This window comes from Mizuhopecten yessoensis, unplaced genomic scaffold, assembly GCF_002113885.1.
Source record: "Mizuhopecten yessoensis strain PY_sf001 unplaced genomic scaffold, ASM211388v2 scaffold10203, whole genome shotgun sequence".
NCBI lineage: Eukaryota > Metazoa > Mollusca > Bivalvia > Pectinida > Pectinidae > Mizuhopecten > Mizuhopecten yessoensis.
Window position 1 is genome coordinate 167765 of NW_018408430.1, and position 27368 is coordinate 195132.

General features: G+C 34.6%; 1 protein-coding gene across 3 annotated transcripts; it reads right to left on the minus strand.

Moving 5' to 3' along the window:
* Nucleotides 1-1043: 1043 nt before the first annotated feature.
* Nucleotides 1044-26111, minus strand: LOC110459737 (keratin-associated protein 4-4-like). 3 transcript variants are annotated; one of them, XM_021512147.1, is made up of 10 exons: nt 25978-26111; nt 24785-24842; nt 13632-13694; nt 13297-13320; nt 12492-12569; nt 6468-6524; nt 4834-4857; nt 4472-4552; nt 4246-4308; nt 1044-1812 (listed from the first exon to the last, which is right to left on the minus strand). In XM_021512147.1, exons 1-10 carry the CDS (start codon nt 25978-25980, stop codon nt 1733-1735), a joined length of 531 nt encoding a protein of 176 aa, XP_021367822.1. In that variant the 5' UTR covers nt 25981-26111; the 3' UTR covers nt 1044-1732. The 3 variants fall into 3 exon arrangements, with proteins under 3 accessions (XP_021367822.1, XP_021367823.1, XP_021367824.1); XM_021512148.1 differs by having other exon boundaries at nt 1044-1808; nt 4242-4308; XM_021512149.1 differs by lacking the exon at nt 4246-4308.
* Between the last annotated feature and the right edge of the window lie 1257 nt (nt 26112-27368).

Below are 27368 nucleotides of genomic sequence, written 5' to 3' on the forward strand. Positions count from 1 at the left end.
CACCAGGATTTTTTAAAGAAAATTTGTTCACTTACGTTAACCGGAATTCAACCATTCTTTCTTTTACTTGAAATAAATTACATTTTTATACATCCCAAAATGCAGATATGCATTTAACAAACGGTTTTACAGATGTACTTGTACCTCACTATGGAATAACCTAGAAGAATCCACAATGCACTGACTTTTAAAAGGTTATACATGGACTCAATGCAACTACCAAATGTAACATGTTTCAACATTACCTGTGCGTATGATTTTGCGAAGGGAGAAAACTATTGATATAATTATACAAAGATACCACTTGATGAGATTTCACATTTTTATTGATGCAACACAAGAAATTGTTGTAACAACCAAAAACGATCAATCAACAAAATATTTCAGCTCACGGTTGCTAGCGGTAGTGACAAGTCTTGTACTGCCCTAAACGTTCTCCTTCCAGCTACCCATTCTGCCTTGTGAAAGTAGGCAACCTCCGGTACAAACCGAAAACGTAGATTCACAGGTGTTCGTTACAAATGTTACTGTGATCCATAACAGTTATAGCATGATATGTGTATTTCAGACATTTGTAACGAACCCCTGTGGTAGATCCATGTGGTCGCGTCTTATATGAAATACTGTCGATCAGCCAGATTTCATATTAAATGTTTCGTCCTTTCAAGCCACGTCTGGTTACCTGTGTAATTCGACATTCAATAACTGCAGCTTCACATTCCAGTGTTGATTGAAATTTAAGGATTGAATCTTGCTTTGGTCGATTTCATGGGGTGATGAACAGAGTTGGTTTTGAAAAAAAATTAATGAACTGCGAAATGTCTTTAGCTTGATGTATAGCGCCTAAGCACGATATTATTTCTGCAAGGGCGCTGCGCAAATACTATACAATCATAATACTAGATGTCTTGTCTTATTCAAAGTATAATGTGTCTGATATTTGTACGTTAGAGATATGTATAACACATAATTCAAATGATTCCATTGTGTTAATGGAATATTACGTAGGACTGATGAAAGAAAAGAAAAACATAAATGTCTTTTCAAATGCATATTTATATGTAAATGATATCTAAAAATTAAATAAATAAACATCACATTAACAATAAATTAGTATTTCAAGGTAGTAATGTTAATAAATTTGATACATATAATTGATTTTGAATCGCAGCTCATCTACTTGCAGTAACATGATTCAATGCATGCGAAATTCTTCATAGGTCTGATATTATTCAATTGGTCTAAATTATTATCAATCAGTCATTTAAAACATATAATGAAACATTATACTAGCACCAAGACTATGGTGTTCACAAACGATGTTTTCATCGGGTGTTTTTTTTACAAAGGATTAAACCTGTATTTCTTTGGAGATAAAACATTTCGATCCTGTTTTAAATCGTAAATTTGATTAAATATTTTGATTTAAACAATGCTGATTTTCGTTGCTGGCAGAGAGACAGATTATTTAGATAAAATTGAACGGATTGCTCAAAGTTATAGGCACCGTCATATTTCAAACTTTGAAAGTTTAAAATAATGTCTAGTCTTCGTTTTAGATTATATTTAAAATCAATCTTACAGGCATAGTCAATAAAGAATACATTTTTTTTTCTTTCAGTTTCATCACATCAGGTTGTAAAAAATCAAGATGTCATCCGTCATTGTGTTCAATGGCGACGCTTTTCGTATCCGTATCAGGATGACGCATTTCGTGTTGGAAATACACTAATCACAGACTCAGATACAGCTTGGCTAGAATCCCACACATCAGAACTAGGGGAGACAATCCATGTTTGATGAAACCGCTACCTGAATGAGAAATATGTGTATCAGTAGAAATTATAACATTCATGTTGGTCTTCTGCTTCAAACAAGCTCTCGAAAAAATTACATCAGGAGGAGATTTTATGAACAAAACTCGATTCAAACTACAATAAATAATTAGATGCCATTTCTTTATAACGATGACAGTGATATAATATCCGTCGCATATGTAATATTGAATGAATTGTTTATCTCATTAATAAAGCAGTTATCAAATGGTCTGCCTTGGCTAAAGGAAACAATACTGACATTTTATTAGCTTTTTGACAATTGAACATTACACAAGGAATATCTTTTTATTCTATCAAGTCCAGGAAGCATGGGGACATTTGACTGGCCTTATTACGTAGAATGTATATATCATCAAACAAGGAATCAAGAGGCTTCAAAATTACCTGCAGTTCTACCAATCAAGTGTTATACTCCGTTTGAGACGGAGTAAATCGTAGAATATATATAATGTAGTACATATTATGTAACCTTTTTGATTTACAATTGTAAAATAATCTTTGTGAAGCAATCCACAGTTAATTTTGAAATATTTTGAGTATAATAAATTATGTATGCTTCAATCAGCATCTTATTGAACACGAAAGTGTTCAGTTTATCTTTTACCAGCACTAGAAAGACATACAATCTAAAAACAAGCTGAATGTTGCCACGCATAAACATGACACCTACATGAAACTGTAACCAGGGGATAGTATTTTACAAAATATTTACATAAGGGGCAGTCAATTTCTTCATATCCCGCTTTGTTATATTTGAGCTTACAATTGTATAAACACTGGAAATAAAAGCCGCTATAAGGTGTTTAAGTGAGGGCACATTTTAATAAAAGATACACCGTTAGTGACAACTACACCACAAGATAACCCACTCATACAGAGTTACCTGAAAGGACTTCGGGTTCTGTACGGCACAGGCCAGAACATACCGAAGTTCTTAAAAATGGTAGCATTCAGCATTTAGGGTAATGGCAACAACTGGTTGATCAGTTGTCGGTATAATGTGACCGGGCGGAATACTGTGCTTAGTGCTTTCGGCATGGTATTTTAGTGAAATAGAACTTTAACGTTGGCATCAATTCCACGTTATCACAAGGAGGCATGTACACCAACATACCCGGTCTCCGGCACGCTTACACTAGACACATGGAGGCACATTTCTTAAATGACCTTAGCTGTTAATAGGACGTTAAACAATAAATATAAACCATTGAAAGAGAAACTAGGTCATTCCTTTAAACAAATGTGGTAGCTATTCAACGTAGTATGTACACCTTTGACAGATCAAATATAGGGAACTTGAAATTTTTTTTGTCATATATGTTACCTTGAAATTGTACATTTGAAATTGGAGCACTACTGACAACCAAAAATTCAACTCTAACATTAAAATAGTTCCTCGCAGAAATATCCGCATTGGTGTCCTCTACGTCATACCAGACTATGAAGCTAATTTCTTAAATTGTTGTTTTCCAAATATTTGTATCTAAAGAAATTTATTTCTTTTACACATTTGGCCTTGTGATCTTAAAAGAAGGTTGAGGTCATTCATTTTCACAAATCCGATTGCCAATCACCTCAATGTGTTAGAGACCAAATATCAAACCCCTAGACCTCGCAAAACTTGAGGATATTTATTTTTAAGTTTGGTAGCCAAAAAAAACATATTTGAATTTTGACCCTTACCGAAAAGGTAAGTTGACTTTTGACACAAACATGTTTCTGATTTTTTGTTTCTGCATTTTCACTTAACATTACATATCCAAAGATGTAGTCGTTAATAAATTATCGCAATTATGAAGAAAAAAAACAAATATAACGTTATGTCAGGCATCTTGGATTATGGACCAAGTGAAAATTTATAAATAATTTGGTAGGTAGCCCTGGTAAGCATAAAATTTGGTCGAGACCTGCTCACCAAAACATAACCATTAAACGGTTTTAATAAATATATATTGCTTCTCAAGTAGATCTAAGGAAATGTTCAAAATTGCATTGGACGTTTACGGTAAACGCAATAGAAACAACAAAGACATCAAATTCATCGAAATGGAGGTCCCTATAGATTATAAAAATGAATATAAAAATACGACAAATGAAAAAGGTTTTAAAAATGGTGACTTTTGACCCGACAGAAGGGATTTTTATTTTAATTTGTTTCTAATAAAATGTTATGAAATTGGTAAGCCCGGAGAAATATCTACAAATGATATAATGTTGTATGATGAATATTTGTTTGAGTTATTAACGTTGTAAATGTGTGACGTTAGACATCATGGCAGCAATATCGGATTTTTGGCATTCTAATATTTTGATTGGTAGCAGATGTGATCATAGTGTTTCAGGTATGTTTTATGGCATGGTAAGAAGGAATTCATGCAAAATTTTCATTTTGGAATACAATACTTACGAGGCATTTCCGTGTGCTTATCAGTAGTTGGAATTGGGATTTGAATTATCGAAGGTTGATGAGCTATTTTTAAAGAAAAAGAAAATGTGAAGGCAAGCTTTCCCAAAATAAAATATAAAAGTATGACTTAGTTCCATACATAATACTTTTCCCAAATGTATATCTGTATTCAAACATATTTTGACTCCTAAATAAACATTTGAAACAAAATCAAATGACTTCGTACTTGGTTTTCGCAGACAGGCAGCTACACATGTTCCTGTTGAGTTGCAGGTCTTAGCTGAAGCTGAACAACTAGTTACGTCAGCTAAAATGAAATTAACAACCTCATAATAATTGTACAAATTGAAGGTATAATTCTTCAATTTCGATAAAATAATTTGTATTGGTCAGTGTTATTATTCAAAAAATTGCAATGACTTTATACTCTTTAGGATACGTTTATATGAAAATAATTTCTGTAGCGTTAGAGCATTAACGCGAAAACTAGCATAAGATGTGTATACAAGAAAAAGTATAATTGTATAAAATTCTAGGTGGCTACTGATGTCGTATAACATTTTTCGAATACATTTTATTATTACTTACCATTAGGAATGACATTTCCACCATCTGAAAGATATATTACATGAGGTAACAATGTGTATAATAGTGGATATCTTAAATATGTTCTAAATAAAAACATATGACTTTAATATTTTATAATCAAATATTTTAGAGATACTAATTTTATATTAATTTGTCTACACCATATATATATTGATTTATAGGACAGCATATGTTACTGAAATTCATTATATATTATGTTACGTGAAGAAGAAAAATTGTAAAACTTGTTAATTTGCACATCATTAAAGAACGATAAATCCTGTAAACGTGAAAAAAACCTCCCCATATAAAAGTTATGCGTAACATTCCATCCGGATCGTACCGTTACATGAAGGAGAATCGATTATAATTCGTGCTACATGTAATAATTGATTGTTTTAAAATTCCCTTCCTTAGTCACACGTGCGGCTAAAACGAGGTTCATTCAACGAGGTTCATTCAATACATACAGCAAAATATTAATTTATACGAACGGGCAATACAAAAATTCGCGCCTTTGCATACTGCAACAATATTTAATGAACAATCTACGTGCACAATTACGACATAATCCGACAATAATTGAATAAGTTATTCATTGTAGACAGGTTTACCCTCGAGACCTCTTGGGAATGCTAAGATGCGTTCCTATAAGCACGGGTGGCTTTACAGATACCGTCAATACAGATACATGCATAGCTTTGCAGCATAAAAGGTTTTCCCGCCCAAACATTTAGAACTGTTTTTAGAAGGATGAACAAATTCAAGAATGGTTAAGTTGACATCAAAGAGGACACACGGCCATGCAGGCCAGTTGTTACAGCATCAAATAAGAGCATTGCTACTGTAAAAGCAAACAATTAAGGACGATGGTCTTTTTGCTGTTTCTGAGATATCTCATATGGTTGGCATTTCTGAGGGTAGTACTCATCACATTCTGACCAAATGATTAAAGTGATCTAAGTGGCTGTGATTTCTTGTTATTCCTTTAACCAAGAAACTGTTCTCTGGGTAATAGTATGCCTCTGGGACTGCTCTTGGTAGTGTGATAATTCAGTGTCTCGCCAGTACACCAAGGCAGATTATCGCGCAGCATTAACGTCGAGGAAAAGCGAATGATTGTAATAGAAAGTAAAAACCATATGCATAATACATGCAATTCTTGGCACTAGTGATAGAATATTTTCAATTGCCCAACTACAGCCAACAGGAAAAAATACAACCACTTCAATTCCCTTAAACAAACATTTCAGATGCACTAAACCATTTAAACAATAAATAAATAAATACATATTTTACTTTTGAATATTTACATATCAGCCAATATTTGGTTAGAGTGGGTGCATTGTCTAGATGCGATATTTTCATATTCAAATGCAAATTTACTATTTGTAGTTTGGTAAATATAAAGTACAGTGTCCAATTTCCAGATTAATATATACAGTTGTGAGGTAATTGTAAAAAATCTTATTTCTATTTGTGATCGACCATAGAAATAGCATAGAAAACATTATTGTTCTCATTGAAATAAATGCAATTATAGTATGAACGTTGTCTTTGTGCATCAATTAAACTCAAATCAAATTGTATTACCAAGTTATAAACATGCTATAGTTGCAATAAAGTAAACTTACGTGTACAGTTCCAATCACACGACTGAGTTGCAGAACAGGTTGCAGTCCCACACTTGCCTTAGATTAAAGATAAGAAAACATCGACACACTGCAGACAAAGCCTCCTTCCAACTTTTATTAAAAATCATGGGTGTGCCATAAACAGAATATTGTGTTCGCTTCAAATGAAAAAGAAGATTATGTATGCTTATAATTTCCTTGATATGCCCACTTTATAGTTTTTTTTCTGCCAGCCCCCTTTTTAATCAAATAACAAAGTTTTAAAAGAACTCAATCACTTCTGTTATCTGATCATAAACGAATATTTGGCTTGGAAGTCAACAACCAAGTATGGTTATTTTCTTTAAAATGCATCAATATAGACATATTTAATCCTTTGCGAAATTGTTTTTCTTATTTCAGAAATGTGTCTTAAAATCTGCTAAACAGTACGCATATTCGATTTGCTGCATGTATTTCACGCATAAAAACTCCATGACACACTATTGTGATTTATAACAATAATATTCACCATGAATATATTTATAATGAATTACAAATAACATCATAAACTATATTTTTGTTGCAGACATTATGCATGAAGATACACTATTTTAACACTCAATCATCCTAACAACATAAACCAGTAGTCATCAGGCCCCAACAAAGACAGGGTAATGTATGTTGCAGGGAAATGAAATTAATCATGTATTCACTGCAAAATCGCATACATAAGATTAAATGACAAACATATTTTTGGCATGGTATACATGCACAGTTTATAGCATGTAATCGCTTGAGGATAACCAAAGTTCATATCAGTTTTATCAAGTGATAGAATATGAAATTTCAAATACACTCAAAGGTCCTTATTTGAACAACCATGAAAGTCCTTCTTTCATATTAATTACTGCCTTAATTATTACGCTGTATGTTAAATCTTGATTAGAAACTTGTTCAAAATATGTAACAGTCTTGCATCCTACCTTCACACTGTTTCAATAGTATGCTCCAATGAGGTATGGTTCTTTGAAAGAAGATGTTTGAACATTTTAACATATTTGACCCTTGTGTTCTTGAAAGATGTCATTCCTTTAAACAAATGCCACCCCTTTCTGCTCAAACAAACATGTTCCTAGAATTATGGTAGTTGATAACAAGTTGTTTGATACTTTTAACGTATTGGCCCCACTAACTTGAAGTTCAACGCCATTTATAGGAACGACATGAAGAGTTTGATTTTGCCATTGTCACTTCACATATTTGAACAACATGAGCCCAATAGAATATGTGTTTAAAATGTGGCCCCTTCTGACCATATTTAAGCATTGACCTGTTTTTGTATGGTATTTATGATCTATTTGAATGACAAAGCTTTGCAAGCGAACAACATAATGCGCGCTATATTTACGTTTTCTCTGCCTCTTATGTTCTTTTTTAACTTATAATTTATATTTAAAATCAAAAATGCCCGCCTTATCGACAGTCCACACAATTTCGTTCAATAGTTTGAACAGCGTAATGTCGCGTGCTGATTGGCAAACAGAGTATTACTTTGAAATTTTAACAAACACTTCAATTTCATTCCACAATTCAGTATCAATACAATTGTGTATGATATGTCTATAGGGTGATTTAAGTTTATCAATTGAACTCTGAGCTGAAAGTTAGATTTGAAATTGTTTCGATTTTTCCCTTGAACAAATTTCGCGCATGGACAAATACAATGAACACCGTACATCCGACCTTGCCCTCCACGACGGAGTTAATTTTGGAAGTTAATTCGAACTTTTCTCTTTGCTCATTTTGTGAAGAATCCAGGCGTGAATGTATTTGTTGATTGTATGGGAATCTGACAACAGTCGGTAGACTCTATAACATCCTCGGTATTTGACATGTCGTCAGAAACTGAGGAACCGTGGATGCAAGACGCGTGAAACTGATAGAGTTTGAAGTGAGTGATCTGGCGACGGAGCACAGGTTCGTTACAAATGTCTGAAATGTTTATGTGTGCTGCGACTTATATCAGTGGGTCTGTAACATATGTGTCAGTAGGTCTATAGAATATGTGTATTTCAGACGTTTGTAACGAACCCCTGTTGATCAGTGCAGTGTAACAGATGATATTTCTGATAAATTACATGAGCGTAAAATTGTTTCCATTGCCGGCATTGGTGATTTCAACCGATGTGCATTTTGAACGATATTGCAGACCTTGGTCTTGTTTTCGTTGTAATAAAAGTGTTTATTTTATTTTTTATTTTGAACATAAAGTTACAATGACATTGTTAAATCTCACAATGCCCAGCGATATTTCAGCAGCCGTCATGTTTATTTATATTGGATATTGTAGTTCCGGTCAGTGTTGTTTTAATACGCTAAGAATTGTGTCTCGTGATGCATAGTAATTAAAGTCCCATCAACGACACAGCTTTCAAAGAGGCTATATAGTGACATTGCCATACAAATGTAAATATTTTATTTTGAACAGATGGCTTTTAAAGCAACATTACATGAAACTTTTGAGTCTATTGATTCAGTCATTTTGGAAACAAAAAACTATGAAAATATCTCAAGTGACAGCAAATCAGAGATAGAGGTACATTCATAAATGACATTTAGACTTGATAAGCAACGATATATGATGACAAAATTAGTTGAAACAGCAGTACCAAATTGATTTTAATTGGTCCAATTGTTATTTTGTAATTGGAGACGAACATTTTCAATTGTTAAACGTCCGTGTGAAAAGAAATAATTACAACATAGAGGAAACAAAATTGAAAGCGAAAAGGTATTCCGTTATCGCATACTGTAAGCCCACCGTCCAAACAAAATTGGAATCATAAGAGGATAGTGTGGAATGAGATTGAGCAACGTAGGCTCATTACATTAAAGCCATTAAAGAAATGTAATCTGGTTCTTAACATAGTCAGACAAGAGGTACAATGTAAAGAGACATACGTTGGTGAATCTTTGCCCTGGACATCCTGAAATCACGATTGAGGGCGTAGAGGTAAAAAACTTGTTCATTTTGAGGATTAAACATTGGTTTGAAGTGTATTTAGTAATAAACAAAAAAAGTATGCTAGACATTATACAGTCGAGTGCCTTGCAACACCTCCTTAAGTTAATCGTATCCCACCAGAAGCTTGTTACAGTTAGTATTCATAGGCTCTTTTCATTGATATTTCATATGAAAATGGAAATTCAATGTTTGTGACATTACACTTTTGAAAATGTCTTTGGCAGTTTAATCATGTTTTTCAACTAAACTCATTCCTCGGAAATACTTCTATCTTGCAACTACTCAAGATTTCGCTGTTATTTAACAGAATATTTGCAAATGGCGCACACTTATGGTAGGACCTTTCTTGAAAATGAAAGTGATTAGAGATATTTTGCTGTTTTCGATGTTAATGAATAATTCATCTTTCTGAAAATAATCAGTTTAAAAACAGAAAAATAGAAAAGAAACGGAGAGTAGTTCAAATTTGTATGACATATGATCGTCAAATGGCTGACATTTTACATGAATGTAAGCCGACGCCCAAAAAATATTTAATTTGTAGATTTTGAATGATTGATATATGTTTTATGTGTAATCTAAATGCTTCTGTATGATGTTAGAATATCAAAATATGCTCCAAATCTGCTAGTAGATAATTTGTTTTGGTATATATGCATATCTAAATTAAACAACGTTTCAGTTGAAAAAAAACCTTGGCATTAAGTGCATGTCACATTTAATTGTTCGATACATGCACATGTGTGCGATGTCTGTGTTTGTTATACGCCCGTCCAAAGACGTAGGGACGAATTATGTTATTTCGTGAATGGGTTGGGGATATCTCGAGTAATTTTCAACGGATTAAATTCAAAATTCATGGGAAGATTAATTACCATGAACGATCGGACACGGTCGATAACCACCATTATTCGACTGAGATATGTTCCTTTAATAAATTGATGAAACAGTGTCCGCTTAATATTTCGAGCAATTTTAAACGAATTTAATTCAAACTCTATAGGGACGTTAATTACCATAGCGGTTCGGAGAGGTTAGATATCCACTATAATCCGACCATCATTTACCGCGTTATACCCCTTTCATAAATTGCTCAATGCGATCCGCTTGATATCACGGGTAATTAATGTTCAATACATAAACTGTAAGCTTCATGGTAAGATTAATTACCATAGGAGCTCGGCAAAGTTCGATAACAACCATTTTTCAATTGTTACAGTTGTGGGATCGCACAACGTTACACGATGTGCGGAGGGCGCACGGTATGTGCACGGTGTGTGAACGATGTGTGCACGATGTGCGAACGATGAAAACTTGGACGATCATTACTTGCGCACATTTGTGCGCAAGATGGACGAACGTTATGCGAAAACAATCGTGGTTGGTGTAAATTGAGGAATGCCTTACCAATATATACAGTGTCGTGTTTAAACTTATAAACTTGATTTTTAAGTATGTGCTATTGATATACTAGCTGCATCTATAAGCTTATCTTTAAATTTTCTCTCTATACTTTCCTGAATTTAGAAATGGTGTTTTCGGTGTTTTTCGAACGACCTTAATCGACATCGGGGTGTGAAAATCCAGGTGAAGGGGATCTATAAACCAAACCGAATACAAATAACAAATACTAATTGGCCAGTTGTGTTTTCATAACGGTCATACGGTTTCACACATCAGCTATATGTGTCAGGCACAGGACAGGTAAAACTCCGGTCACTCATCAAAATGTTATATACCTGTTCTGTTACCTAAGAGCCAAACCCATTCTTGACAGTCTAACGGTCACTGTAATACTGTGTAACACGACCTGTAAACTTGTACATAATCTTAATTATTAATTATTGTGATGGGAAATCACAGTAATATATACAGTGTACATCTACATTATTGCATACGAGCCTTCCGTATTTATTTCATTTCGTAATATTGATCAACAAAATTGAACCTAATCGCACAGTTGGGCGAAGAGAAGCGAACAACGGGGCGAACGATTGTTAAATCGCACAGTTGTGCGCACCATGTGCGGACGGTGTGTGAACGATGTATGCACGGTGTGCGCACGCTATTTTTGGTGCGTTGTGCGGTCACACAACTGTATGAACTCCGTTTTGTCCTTTAAAACAATTGCTAAAACCGTGTCCGCCCGATATCTCGGGTAATGTTCTATAGATTAACCTCAAACTTCATAGTAAGATTAATTAACTTGAAAGCTCAGCTAAGTGTCATAACTTTAATTTCCGACATAATTTACTGAGTTATGTCCCTTAAGTCAGTTGCTGAAACAGTGTCCGCTCGATATATCAAGTATTGTTAACGTATTAACTTCAAACTCATAGAATATGTAATTGCCATGTAAGCTCAGAGGATTACTACCGTTATCCGACAATAACTTACGGAGTTATGCCCCCTGAATCAGTGGTGTGAATATAATCACATTTATCTTATCTTACCAAAATTGACTTATTACCCGTTGTTTCATTAATACAGTACTACATGCATTCCAAAATGTTGTATTGCGCTCATTGATTCATTATCTATGTTGAATAAGTTTTCCTTTAACGTCCATTACTCCGAAATAGTTCATATGATGCAAATAACTACTCATTAAACATGTGACGGGCATATTATGTACCGCTTCGCGTTAACCTCTTTTGTATGTAGACAAACTCATTCCATTGGGTTTTTTCAACGACAAAGATAACGTTGACGATGGATAGCTTAAATGCTGCAAGTGCATATATTGTTAACTCAAATAAGCAAATTGTTAAGGAATATAATTCAACTAACATGTGCCTTGTTATTATATCGTGAAACTGTGCATTATGAAATGAAGCTTACAGCAATCAGGATGCTGTTGATGCAAAGCAAGTTATCGGTTTCATCACAATAAGCTAATGCAATGAGAGGAAAGGGATATACTGCAAGTGGATACAACTGTTTCATATGATTTATACAAGTGTATGATAATAACATTTGTTTCTATGCGTTGTAACTGAAAACAAAACCTAACTTACATGCAGGTTTGCATTGCCCGTCTGTTACTGTTACATTTCCACAAGTATCGTCGGCATTTGTGCAAGTGGTTACTGTAGCTGAAACAAATCGTTAGAACGATTTTAATGCCGTATACAATTTACAAACACCAGAAAACTACAATAATAATATCAAATACACTTTACTATGTACATGTTGTTGGGAAAGTTGTTAATTTTACCTATCTATCTGGATGATGTAACCAATAAATTCAACAACATACTTAATATAACAATACATTATTTATATTGTGCTAATTATAAACACTATTGTGTTTCTTTAAAATGTTGGCGTCATTTTTATACATTTTATTGTGACATCATCTCTTGACGTTCAGATGAACGCCAAATTTATCAAATTAAATATTTCCATGTTGATGTTATTCAAATTAGGTCTATATAAAAAATACATTTCTGGGTTCAATATTTCCAGAAATATGCTTAAGGATCCCCACACCGATGCTTAAATCTGTAACTACCATGCAGGACGATAGCTTTGATAAGTGAATAGCAAAATATAAACAAACAGTGTCCTGAGTGTAAACAACTCATCTAGGCTAGACTGAGTTTCGAACCTGGACCTCTGACTGATTTGTCATGTATCATTATTGGTTCAAATGAGCTACAGTTATATCCAAAACGAAACTTCATAATGCACTGAGCCAGGAGTACTTAAAAGCTAAACAAGCGTGACAGTTTTTCATTTCAATTACTGAAATCATTTTACTAGAGTTTTCAAAATCATGCAGGATGTTATTTTTGATACTATAGTAGCTGTAATACGTACCTCCACTAATCTCATTTCCGGATTCTGAGAAAATAATGAAATAGTTTTAGTGTTCAAGTTTCATAGAAAACATGATAAAAACAATGATAAAACAAACTGCAGTTCAGCCTTTCAAATGAATGTAATATATTTGTACGATGCATTTTGTTACAGGCATATTTTACCAAAAATCAGAAACACTTGAATGATACGTTTGTTCAGGAGAAAATACATAAATCGTATTGATTGCAAACTCAAAACTGCATTCTATCGTGTTAAATTCCCATTATCAAAGTATCCAAATTAAAACAAAGTATGGTAAGCATCATATAATTTAGTTATTAGGATTAACTTACTTTTACATGTCCACTGGCATGTTTTGGGTGCTGCACAGGAAGATGGAGAACAATCAGGTCCACCTGAAATACATAATAACAAAGGTAGGTATTTGTTCCTTGAACCATAAGCTTGAACTTTAGAACAGCCATGATAACCATTTATTTATACTATCTACTTTCAAAGTCATGACACTTTACTTAAACCTGTTATTTTGAATACGAGTAAAAGTAATGTATTAAAACAATTGATAGGCCTGCATTCTAGCTACATACTATTTGGATTGTATGGCACTAGTGCAAATAGTTCTTGGAATAAGCTGTTTGAAGGTTTTAATATATTTCACCCTTGAGTCATTGAAAGACGAGTAATGTAATTTATTTATACATCTTTGATAGCAATTAATCGAACTTAATACAGGTCGAATATTGTTATTTGTTAAACGTGCGTTTGAAATCACTATAAAGTTGATGGAAACAAAATTGAACGGACTATTCTGATATTGCATACTTTAAGCTCATTGTCCCATCAAAATCGGGTGTCATATGAGGATAGTTATGAATTTAATTGAGTAAGGTAGGTTCATATAATTTGCCAATACGCACGAAAAACTGCAAAAAACAGTAATTCAGAAATGCCACATTATCTGACAATACATCTGTTAGCAGACTGTCCAATTTTATAGACTTTGGTATGTTGCAACCTTAGACCATCAAAGTATTAAGTTTATTGATAATCATTAAATTCAGCCTTATCGCACTATTTAGGGTCTTTCATATTTGCTCATTAAAGAAACCATTGTCAACCAAATTGTAGTTAGAACTTAAAACAAATAAAGAAAGGGAGAATGTGAACTCAATAACAGATAATTAGGTATTTAATACCCTAGGAGAACGAGACCAGATTCTCCGAAAAATTTAGCATCTTCTGCTTTCTCAACAAGAGGCAGTTGTGCTTCCGCTTTGAGAATTAAGGTTCAAAGATTTTGTTTTCTTGTCTTGATATTTCGCCCTTTTTTAACATTTTCAACTGTGCAGAAATCCGCCCCTCTGTCCCCCTGCAAAACAACGACATCGATTGATAAAAATTCAGTACCTTTTCCTTCATGACGTTAAATAGCAATCAGAGGTGTAATCCAATAGGTTCATGTTAAGACACATGCACAGACCATACCGTACAAAAATTGCCCCTTTTTATTTCAGTTTTCTTTGTTGAGTGAAGACCTAAACCTTATAAAAAAAACACATTCAAATGAGTACTTTTTCGTAAAAGCATAAGACTGAAATTCTCAAAAAGCTAGAGTTTGTTTCAAAAAAGACGAATATTTTCAAACTATCAATGCACTGAAGGATAATTTATGATGCAACCGAAACTACGGATCACATATTACAATATACATATAAAAATACCTTACTTTGGTTAGTTTTCAGATATATCCAGACAAATCAACAGCCAGAAGCCATCTCAAGCAATGATGTTTTCCACACAAAAAAGTGTTCAGCTTAAAAGTATCTTATAACTTTTGTATACCAAAAGTATTTTGATTATAGATGTACTAGGTCCTGAATTACCAGTGACCAAAAGATCAATCCAAAATATGTGGTTGGACATATTCAAAAAAAAAGGATCAAATGACTATATGGTCTGTACATCAAAATTCATTACTATATGTATAGTCTAATCATTATGACTGAAAACTGACAGAAAAAGAACAAAGTTGTTCCAGTTTGGATGGAATGAGAATTTAATCAACAGAGAAGATGTTTGGAAAAGATTCGATGTTTGATTCCTTTTCAAGATGGCCACCAAATCATTCATTTTACTGCTCAATCAGTTGTTAGATTCATAGACAACTATCAGTGGATTTCAGAGATTGTGTGTTTGTTTGCTACTTTGATTTTATATTTACAGCTGATGACATTTACAGGTAATGTTTTGTAAGATGCCATGACATTTACAGGTAATGTTTTGTAAGATGCAAGAGTATTAAATGTGTTCGAATGGCAGACTTGGAAAAAATAAGGAAGAAAAAAATGATGCAAGGCTTTGAGTTTGTTTTCAAACTTGTGATTCTAGATTAAAAAAGAAATATTTCAAGCTTTGTCGGAACTGAATAGCCCTTAGGTTCAAATTTGGATTTTGAAGATTGCTATGATAGCCAAGATAATTGGCCTCCATGAAAGCTTGGTCCACATCCAGAGGCTGGCTACTTTGGCCCTCCGTGCGTGAATGGTCGCTTCGGGGGTGTGATTGTGGCACACTGGGTATCACCGTAGCAGTAGGCTTTCACAGTAGCTTCAATTTGAGCAAACCTGTTTGCCGTGGGTTGCATCTAGTATTCTTGGGGGAAGAAGATCCTGGTAGTTGAGCAGAGGTCGGAATCACTGACGAACTCTGGATAGGAGGGAGACATGATCCGACATTCTGCAACATACTACTTTGGCTTCGGACTCTGGGTAGACGAGAGGTGATATGGGGACCTTTTCACCAATCGGTTGGTCACGCCGAGCCCTTTGTATCCACATTTCCAAGAAGGTGGTGGCTTAGGGTCAATTGCGAGAGTATGCTCTTACAGGTTATATGTATCCTCGTTATGTATACTCTTACGAGTATACTACTTTGTGTATCCCTGACACTTTGGCGTTGGATGTCCGCACTGATATTAGTATCCCCTGGTTGGGACCCGGGGTGGGCGGCGACACAGACACATGTAGCGAACTAATTAAAAAATGGGTAATGAAAAACACACAGGAAATCAAAATACTGAAAGTACTAAATGGCTAAACATATTACGTTGTCAATGTACATCATCTTTAAGCTTTAAGGGCACCACCCAGCTTAGTCTGAACATACAAGTCATTATCATAAAATATTGAAGTGGGAGATTTCAAATGAAATTTACAAACAATAGAACAACATTTTACAAACTTGATGGCATCCTTAGTTAATCTTAGCTCGGTTAAGACTTCTAGTATAAAGAACAAAGTAACAAAAGAAAGTGCAACAAACAATAAAGGTGATTCAGATATTTCAATTTTACGTTTATAATTATATTACAAACATCAAATGTGCTGTCTCTGTCTATGAAAAAGTTTTTCAATATCACTTGGTACTGTGAATGTAGCTTTTGGAAACTGAATAGCATGCTATTGTGAAGACTTATGATTTATTTTGATAAATTAAATATATAAAAAAGATATCTGTAAATAATATTCGAATGTTTGGAAATATTCATACAAAATCTTCACAAAAACAGGATTGTACATGTACTTAAACCACCAGTTAGTTGTAAAATAAATGAATTTATTAGTTGATTAATCCTTTATAATCTATCTGAAAATATTGACCCTTATGAAAAATCTGCTATAAGAAGTTGCATCTATGTAATTACATTGTATTTTAACTACCAAATCAAGTATATAATGCAAAAACATCCTGTACCGAAATATCGATCCCCGAAGTCCGCACTTGCATCTTCTTGCTTTTCCGGCTGTGACGTCACAAGTTCAACCACCGGCAGCCAGTATGGTAGATAGTGATAGCTGTACGGGGTAAGATTGCGAATTGAAAACGAATTTTGAGGAGTTGGATTATAGTGAAGATGATCAAAAGAAAAGTAATAAAAAGTTTTACAACTGTAGCTTAAATTCATATAGAACGCCGTGTATACTTTACATTATATTTACAACAGATAAGCGTTTTGAATACGCGTGTCAGTCACGGTTTGCCTTATACGGGTTTGGGTTTATCTGTTAAATTAATCGTATATCAATAAAAAAAAAATCCAAAGGCGTTTGCTGAAAAAAAATACTTTTCGTACTTCCAAGAACATATATTAGATATAAACAAGTCCGTGGTATTTCATGGCTCGCAGCTAATATTACATAAAGGTCCTTGATAAAATGAAAGGCGTAGTTCATTTGCATTACATCAACAGTATATAAAGATCTTTATATGTCGCTGAAGAAAACAGCCATCACATTTGTTTAGGGGCCGGGGTGAACGAGTAGGATGTTGGGCCGGTAGAGGCCAGAACGACTTGATTCTTTTTTATAGAATATGAGCTGCCCTCAAATAGTGTTTTGAACACTATAGGAACATTTCGTAGGGTTTTCCCACTCTCAACAAACTGTACGCATTGTTTCTAAACACTGCCAAGTGCAAGGGAAATGCGTGGAAATAATACACTATCTGCTTGCGTGTTCCGACATCCATACACAACACGTGTTTTGTTCCTCCTCGATACGAGCTCCTTCCACAACACTTTAGCATTAAAATCAACGTCTATGGGTGTGTAAACTTGTCGTTTTTAAACATCTATAATCACAATAAAAAGAAGATGAAGACTATGTTAATCACATGACATGCCGCCTATATCACGGTACATATCGCTCCTCTTTGATAATAGGGTTGAGCTGACCGAGTTGAACTTGTGATGTCACAGGTCTGGGACACCGAAACGGGGTCATCGCTGTAGGGCAACGGTGAGATTTCAAGAAATATCGTGCTTTCTCTGAAACGAAAGTCGCTATGGCGTTCGCGCTTTCTCCATTTTCTGTTTTATGAAATGGCGTATTTTCAAACTTAATATTGCAAATAATTCCGGTACATTAAAGAGTGTATAACATACTATTCATGTTGTGGTATTAAGTGTTCTATATAAGCTGTATTAACTATTGATTTCTTTTCAATATGTTATTTAATGAAGAACTAAGTGCAAATAAACAAAATGGGGTTGTTTTTTTCGAAAAGCGTCATGGCGACTATTGCGAACGTGGGTCCGATATGCATCTTGCGGTCTGAAAATATCTTTTCTTAGGCGTAAAATGCGAGCAGTTGATAGTCGATGCACAGGGGCTTGTATAAACTTAAATGATAAAATTAGCTTGAAATACCTACATATAAACTCTTTATATACAGGTATTTCAAGCTAATTTTATCATACAAGTATGTACAAGCCCCAGTTGTCGATGTCAGCTCTCTTCAGCAGCAGCAGAAAAAAGTGAATCTCCGAAGAAAACCAAGAAAGTCACAAGAAATTTTACGATTATTTTGGAAGCTCTGTTTTTTTTCTAATATCCGAAGATTTTTAAATTTAGTTATGCATCGATATTGACAAATGAAAATCATATTCAAATAATAATTAAATGTTTCAAATCCACAATGACAATGTTGGTTTAACCGACTTGCGATTCGACAGTGCAAAACTTACCTCACCATTCATGGCATAAATATGTATCACAAGTGATTTTAAGTGTGGAGGATTATGTGATGTGGAATATAAAATTATATTGAGATGACTATTTTGATAATTGATATACCATTCTTTATTTTTTTAACAGTTTGAATTTCCCGGTAAATCAGCCCTATGGACTTCGAAGTCAGTCATCCCATAATACAGTTCGCCCTGCCATATTGTCACGTATCGGAGAATTAAACTAGAGCAACGACAGTTCATGTTTGATGTGTGTGTCAATCTGAAAAGTGTCAGAAATGCGTGAATTTTTTGATAGGATAAGCTTCTTGTTTATTATTGTTTGTCTTGCAGCAATTGTATGTATGCAGAAAACCATTTTGAGTAATGGCGACAATACCTTTATGACAGACCGTTTACACATTTCAACACTAGGTATTGTTAGTAACTTGTTGGAAGATTCAGACCAATCAGAATGCTAGTATTGTTGTTGTACACAGGCTTCAGAGGCGTTGACAATAGGCTGCAACGTAACTGCTTTACGTTTAGCCTAAAACCCCTACAACTACCACATTTCCACAGTTCATCATCATATCGTCAACCACTAGTGGGAAAACAGCAGCTGCATTGTCTCCTCTCCTGTTGCGGAAGGGAATAAAAGGAATACCTGGGGACGTTAAGTCCGTCAAACCTTTTGGATCTGGTGATCTCCTTATCGAGTTTTTTTTCGGAAACAACAGGCGATTAACCTACTGGGTACCACCCGCTTTGTAGGTCTCAGCGTTATAGTGAAACCACATTCATCACTAAACAGCAGCAGGAGGGTAATCAGATGCCCTGTCCTGCGCAATGACGCTGATGATGCCGCCATACTTGAGTACTTCCAGGAGGAGGAGATCCCAGTCTTCGAGGTGCGACGGATTTTGTCCAAGAAGAACAACAAATTGGTTCCAACAAACATATTTTTGCTTACCTTTGCTACCCCATCATTACCTTCGGCCGTAGTGATTGGTTACCAAAGGTGCACTGTCTCAATCTACATCCCTAATCCATTAAGATGCTGTAACTGTCAAAAATGAAAAATGATGTAAGCAGAAGACGTTTGCTAGTATTGTGGTATTAAAGGTCATGAGGACCAAAGCGACTGTGATCAAAAAAATTATTGCCAACCCGCGTTGTGTCAACTGTGAGGGAAAGCATGCTGCTCCGTCTCGAGACTGTTCTGGCTGGAATCGCGAAAGAGAGATATTGCGGGTCAAATATACCCGGAGTGTCTCATTCCCGAGGCTAGGAAGATAGTCGAGAGTACAGACGTAGCTGCACCCTCATATGCACAAGCGAATTAAGTCCAGTCGCCGGTTGACAATGTCACAGTCAAAGATGCTTCGGTTCAAGTATCTGAGGAAAGACCTGACTGGGGCTGACTGGGGCTCACAAGTCCCAGACAAGGCTGGCCAACAGAACTTGAGGATCATCATGGGAGATCCATCCCGTTTCACGACCAAAACGAAAACCAATAAACCTCACAAACAACCAACAACGGCACCATCATCAACAGTCAATGTTTCAAAACCACCTTCCTCTTCAGGAGAAAACTCTAAAAAAACTTAGCCCATCTAGGGCACATACGCGTTTGCAGCGATCTCGTTCACTTTCCTCTGTACCTCGATCCCAACTGAGGTCAGAGGTAACATCACCAACAGACCTAAGAAAAAGAATTTAAATAGCCAGGGGCAAATTTGTTGGGCTCGATCTGAATGTCACCTATGGCAAAGGATCAGAGGACCCGACAAACAGGTTTCATGTCCTACTTGATTTCGATGATGAGATGGAGACGAATGCCTCAACGCTTTGTGCTTCGACTCCATCGAAATCCAGTCGAAAAACGAACAATACAATTATCCGACGGAACATCCGCGGATTAAAGGCAAATATAGAAGAATTTATACCCGCCATTTTTCGTCTACACGAAATCATGATCAACATTTCGAAATTTCTCACTCTACAAGAACATTCCAACTTTAGGTAGCAGAGCAGCATGTGGTGCAGCTGTAGCTGTCCATAAAAATATTCCTCACAGAATGATTAAGCTAAACACTAGAATTCCTGTTGTTAATCAGACTAAATTTCCCGGCCTCATTTTTTATTCGAAACTCTCTTTCATACCACATATAAAGAATCTGAAGGATAAGTGTTCAAACAAAACTGGAGGATGGATCTATAGTATAAGGGTAGGCACGCAGTTCTTACCTGCAGTTGCTAGACCCAATCCATAACCAAGGGCTACGCCTAGCCCTTGGAGCTTTTCGAACAACACCTGAAAAAAGCCTGTACGTGGCAGTGAATAAACCATCCGATTATGACAGAATGAAAAACTTGCATTACAGTTTGCAGCTAAATTACAATCAAACCCTAAATATCCTGCTTTTGACCAAGTATTCAACCCAAAGTACCAAAACATATTTACGCAAAACCCAAAACTTCAGCCACCATTTGGTATCCGAATTTCAAATTTCCTACAAGAACTCAACATAAAGTTGACCGACATAGCTGAATTTAACATATCTTATGTTCCTCAATGGACCATACAAACACCTGATTTCAACTTTACATTACATTAGCGAAGGAAATCCAGTGTAATGCCCGAAGAACACAAATCCTCCTTTCTGGAATGCTTTTCGAATTACCCTATTCATACACAACCTCACACCGATGGTTTCAAAGAAGGTGAGAAAGTGGCAGCAGTATGCTGTACTGCTAGTTCTTGCATTTCAGTTCGAATACCAGACGCCGCCTCCATCTTTTCTGGCGAAGCATGGGGACATGGGTTTGGCCCTCGACCATATCGATGAATATCGCATTAAAAAGGATATCATTTGTTCAGACTCTATATCTGCTTACACAGATTACAGTTACGAGATCATAAAAACACACTCGTACAAAGCCTTGCTCTTCGAATATCTCGTATCTTAAAAAAATCTAAAATATTTTACTATGGATTCCAAGCCATGTCGGAATTAAAGGCAACGAATTTGTTAACAGGGAATGCAAAAAATATGTTAAATCTCGAAAAAACAAATACCAAACTACCATATACTGATTTAAAACCTATTGTTCGTACAGCCATTCAAAATGAATGACAGCAACGCTGGTCTCTCGAGACCAGCAACAAACTGTTTAAAGTACAACCGAAACTTAAAACATCTGTTCCCAGTCGGAAAGATCGAAGAGAGGAAGTTGTCCTCTCGACTACGTACTTGGCACACATATCCTACTCATTCGTACCTTTTAAAACGAGAAGATCCACCTTCATGCCACGCAAGTGACACTCTATTCATAGTGGAACATTTCTTTGATGGAATGTTCCGATTTGAAACACATTCGTGATAATTACTTTCGAGTCCCGGATATGAAAACTCTTTTCAGTTCCGTGGACTCGAAGGCATGATTTAACTATTTGAAAGACATTTGTCTATTCTGAAGACTCTGATGTCTTTTAACCCATCTTACCCTCTTTGACGTTAAATACACACATAGTCCATATCTATTCGTTATCTCTGTAAACATTTTTAACTCCATTTTTATTTTAATTATCTACACATACAATGCGAATGCTTTTGAAAATGATTTTTTTTATCTGATTTTATCTTCGCTACTCTACTGTTTGTTTAAAAAACAAAATAATCAAATCGCCATGGCCCTATATGTGTAAAAAAAATTTTTTTTATGAAAGTACATGTTCCCTACTCAAATGGTAAGGACCAAGGAACACTGGAACTATAGATTTATTCAATGCTTGTACTACAGAATGAAAGGGTTTGAAATACCAGACAGGGAAATGACAAAAACAGCGAAACACTTAATTACAAGAGATTTCAGTTTTCATCATAACCCAAAACAGTAAAAGAGCATTTTGTGCAGTTTTGGTCTATACTGAAGAAGAACGGATCTTTGATCAAACTGTCTAAGCCTTGCAGCCGGGTCATCTAATAGACACAAATTGAGAGTGAACGGCAATTGATTCTTTGATAAGATGAATGACACTTCTAAAGGGTCATCAATTATTTCAGATGACCTAAACCATAATTCAGAATTCAAACACTCTCTTCCTTATAGTATTATCTTTGTACTAGGGTTCAGGTCATTGCTAATAAGAAAAAATGAGAATACACGTGATGACGCAGAACACCACAATTTTTGTTTAAGAATTAACTGATTTCTCGGACATTTTTACAGAATTGTGGATTTGCTTCCCTTCGAATTAAAATTGTTAAAAAAGACAACCTTTTTTTTTTGAACAGGACCGTAATGCCTCAATTGTTAAGAGAGGAAAACCTCTAGTAGTTTCATCTTCAAAATGTTCGTTTTCAGATTCTCTTTTGTGCAGATACCTTATGTAGTACTTCGGACAAATACTAACTTCTTCATTTGAGCAATGTATGTCACTTTTAGTCAGTATAACCATAAGCCATTTATATTGTGGATATTTTTTTTTACATTTTGTGTACCTTTACATCTACGAGATTTTGCGAAGATACGATGGCGACCTTTACCAATACATTTACTCTTCATTATGAGATGAATATTAACAAGTGAGTATGAAATATCCCCTAAAAGCAATGTTAACACGAAAGTCTGATGATAAAAGAACACATCCTAAAAAGTGACAAGGATAATACGTTTGATCTTAAAATTCATTGATAACAAAATCTTTATCAATCATCCAATTGACGATGCATATTTGAATTTGGAATTTGATGTGACCTAACATGCGCTAAAAGGTTTATTGTAGGCTTGCAACGGATTTCATTACCAATTTCCTGTAATCAGGTACATTGCATTTTGGTGGACGCCCGGGAGATGTCTTATGCCCTCACCTTTTTGGGTACATAGGGTACGTTGTTGGCAAAATGAATACTTTCCACCACTTTTTTGGACTGAATTTTTGCATACATATTTGAAATAACAGCACTTTTTTATACTATGAACATGTTTGGTATACAAGAATATTAACAAAGAAAAATCCTATATTTTTACATCACAATTTTCTCAAAATGTTCGTTAATCTCGCATTCTGGATGATAAATATATTATTAAAGCACTACATGATTGTTTTCTTCAGAAAAAAAACTATCAAAAAAAAAACCAATTAAAAAAAATCTGTTCAGGTTTAGACACCCATGCTGTAATTAGGTTGATAATCATCTAATTATTTGGTAGAGTGATTCAAAGTTATAACATCGGATGTATAAAGGATTGAAAAGAATTAAAAACAGCAGCATAAATCTCGTTAACAAAAGTTATAAGGGGGCAGGCTACTTTGTGAATTTAACATAGCTGGAAATAGTCCCTTTATACAAAATCTGATTTTCCGGTCTCCAGAATGCTCTATACTAAAATGTGATCCAAGTTATATTGAAAACGAATGTGAAGTATCCTTTTCAAATCCAATTATACATCTTTTCAAAATTTCTATGAAGGGCAGATGGATCCCTAAAGATTTTTTTAAAAGTAAAAATCTAATGGAAACCAAAATCTTCTCTTGGCACGAAATAATGAAAAATAAAAATGGGGTAATTTTAGGACAAATAATGAGTACGCATACATGTATACAATATAATTTGCAAGAAAATGACATCATACATTGTCAGTTGCTTTATACCATCGGAAACGCAATTAAAAATGCCACTTCACAGTTGAATCAGTCTTTTGTTTCGTTTTTGTGTATTTGAAATGTATTTCATGAATGGCACAAGGGATCCTGAGTGTCCTGAAAATCAATCTAGGGGAGGCTGCCGTCACAAAGTTGTTCTATTTGAGGAACAAAATATGTTTTGATGTGTATGTCTTGCCAATTTAATAAATGATGCTAAAACTGCTTAAATAGTTCATGGTAGCCATGCCACACCTCCTTTGTGTAAAGCGGCATAATGGTAATCTCTATTTACAGTTTAAGATCATTAAGAAAAGTTTACTCACCGCATTGAACAACTGCCAGTGTCAAAACGGAGACGAGGCAAATCAGATACATGTTAACCTGAAACAGATTCAAGTGATAAATCAAATTGCGATTTTTTATAAAATTATATTTTATAACATTTTGAATGAAATAACATCATTCATCAATTTCTTGTTATGAAAGAAAGAAGCAATAATACCAAAGTTGAAAATCATCCATTCATGTATTGATATCTTTTGTATATTGACATTAATATTAATTGTACGTGTTGTCCTTTTAATCTGTTACATTGACATTAAATCAGCTTTTCTTGCAAATATCTCAACAACAAAAATGTATCTTACTGAAATGTATCATGTTGGTTTTGTTTATTTCTGCATCATGCACTTGATGTTATCGATGAATAGTACAAAGCCGAACAAGTGTTTTACTTTGATAACGTTTACACTACCCAGTATATATAGTTTGTTTTAATATTTGCTTTAATTTATTAATTTATTATGTATAATAGCTGTTCTTAACAAAATTATGATATGGTCTATATATATATATTTACATTAAGATGATCGATCTCTGCAATGCAAGTATATGTTTTTATACTGTGTAACTATATACTTGTACGATGTAATTGTGATATATGATACTATAAATAAACAAAATAGACTTGACTATATTACTTTCATATTGCTCATTATACGCTTATAATGAAAATGCACAAATTTCCAAAAAAACAAACCAGAATATGCTGGAGGAAAATCTACTTACATGTACTTTTATTATCAGTGTAAACAAATATATATGAATGTATAAGATTATAGTTTTAAAGTTTATAGTGTGTTTTATGACATGATATTTTGCATTCAAATTTGGTATTTTTTTGTTTACAATTTCTCCTTTAATTAACCATATATTATGTTTTCATATGCTGAAGACAAAGCTTTTGAGGTTCGGCATAGCTTGTGCTGTACTATTTTGGATTTATTTATAGCAAAATATATCCAAACTAAACGTACTTCAAAAACTGTATTGTAGCATTGACAGACTACTTTGTTTTATCATAATTCGTGAAACAAACTTCCATCGGCAAATAAAATTATGATTAGAACGATTTAAATTGTGTTGGCAGGAGTGGATGACAGCATAATGATACAAAATCAAAGGCTCCTTAGTCAAGTCAAGTCAAATTACAATATAAAAATATGCTGATACATACCATGTTTGGTGTTCTGTTCCGCACTCGTAAGTGTGGGATGTAGCTGACAGCGCTGGCTTATATATTCAGAGTAGCATAAATTACCAAAGAAACGCGATGAACACCTCGCATACTACTGCGACGGCAAATTTAACGTTGGCAAGACTCATTTGTCAATCCCCAATGTTGCATGGATACCAAATACTTAACCACACCCACTTTACACCCATGGATAGCCAATCAGCATACTGAGATACAATGTACTACGTTAATAATGAAATAAGAAGAGCGTCCATTTAAGGATACCTGTTCGATGCAGGCAAACCCTAGAGAATACCTTTGTAGATTTTCCATGGATATAGTACAGGCAGCAACCACTTAATTTCGTTTTTATTTATCGCTTATCAGGTTGAATCATTATAAGGTTAGTTAGAGGGCAATGTTGTAAACGGTATGATTGACGGTCCAGGGTATTCACATTCAACTCTGACCTCTTTGCATTTTCTTCGAAACAGATTTGTTTATATTTTATCTGCTTTTTCCAGTCTTTAACTAATTATTGTTTTAATAAACGTTTGGTAAGTTGTACATTTCTTTTCAGAAATTATTTTATTAAAACTTTTGCAATGTCGGTTAAATGCTTGAAATTTCAAAAGTAGAGTGGATTACAGTGGTATGATTTTTTTAAATTGTTTAAACTAGTCTATGGAACTTCATACTTTGTTTATGGGTTCACCTTAGTGAGGCGGTGCGTCATGTATCAAAAGTAGGTCACTCTGACCTACATTTTGACCTTTGACCTGCATAAAAGAAAAAAAGAGTTTCTGGGCTCTATCTCCTACACTGCCTACACTCTGACCTACATTTTGACTTTTGACCTGCACCAAAGAAAACGTTTGTCCGGCTTTTATCTACTACGCTACTAGTCACTGGAACTTTATACTTGAAGTATGGGTTCATCTTGGTGAGGCGGTGTGTCGTGTATCAAAGTAGGTCACTCTGTTTTAGATCTGCTACTTCTCTACCAAGTCACTTTCAAAACGTTGGACTGTTATACTATCAGCTATTAAAGACATACTTCAGAACTACTGTGATAGAGCCCGTACACACAATGGAACCAACAAAATTCTTTGTTCTATGTGTTGTGATATGAGTATTTTCCTTGTGTGTTGACTGTGACTGAGTTACTTAAGAATTTGTTTACTTTACTGGATTTTCAGTTGCCATACTGTATGATTCTGATACATTTGTATGCGCATTTAAGATGTAATATTTACTTCTGAATACAATTTACTAGATTCTGGTATTACTCATTCAGTGATAATATGACCAATTCTAAATTTGAATCGGTGAAAAAAAACATTTAAATAAGACATAACACCGATTTAAAACGGGAGAGTTGATTTTGCACC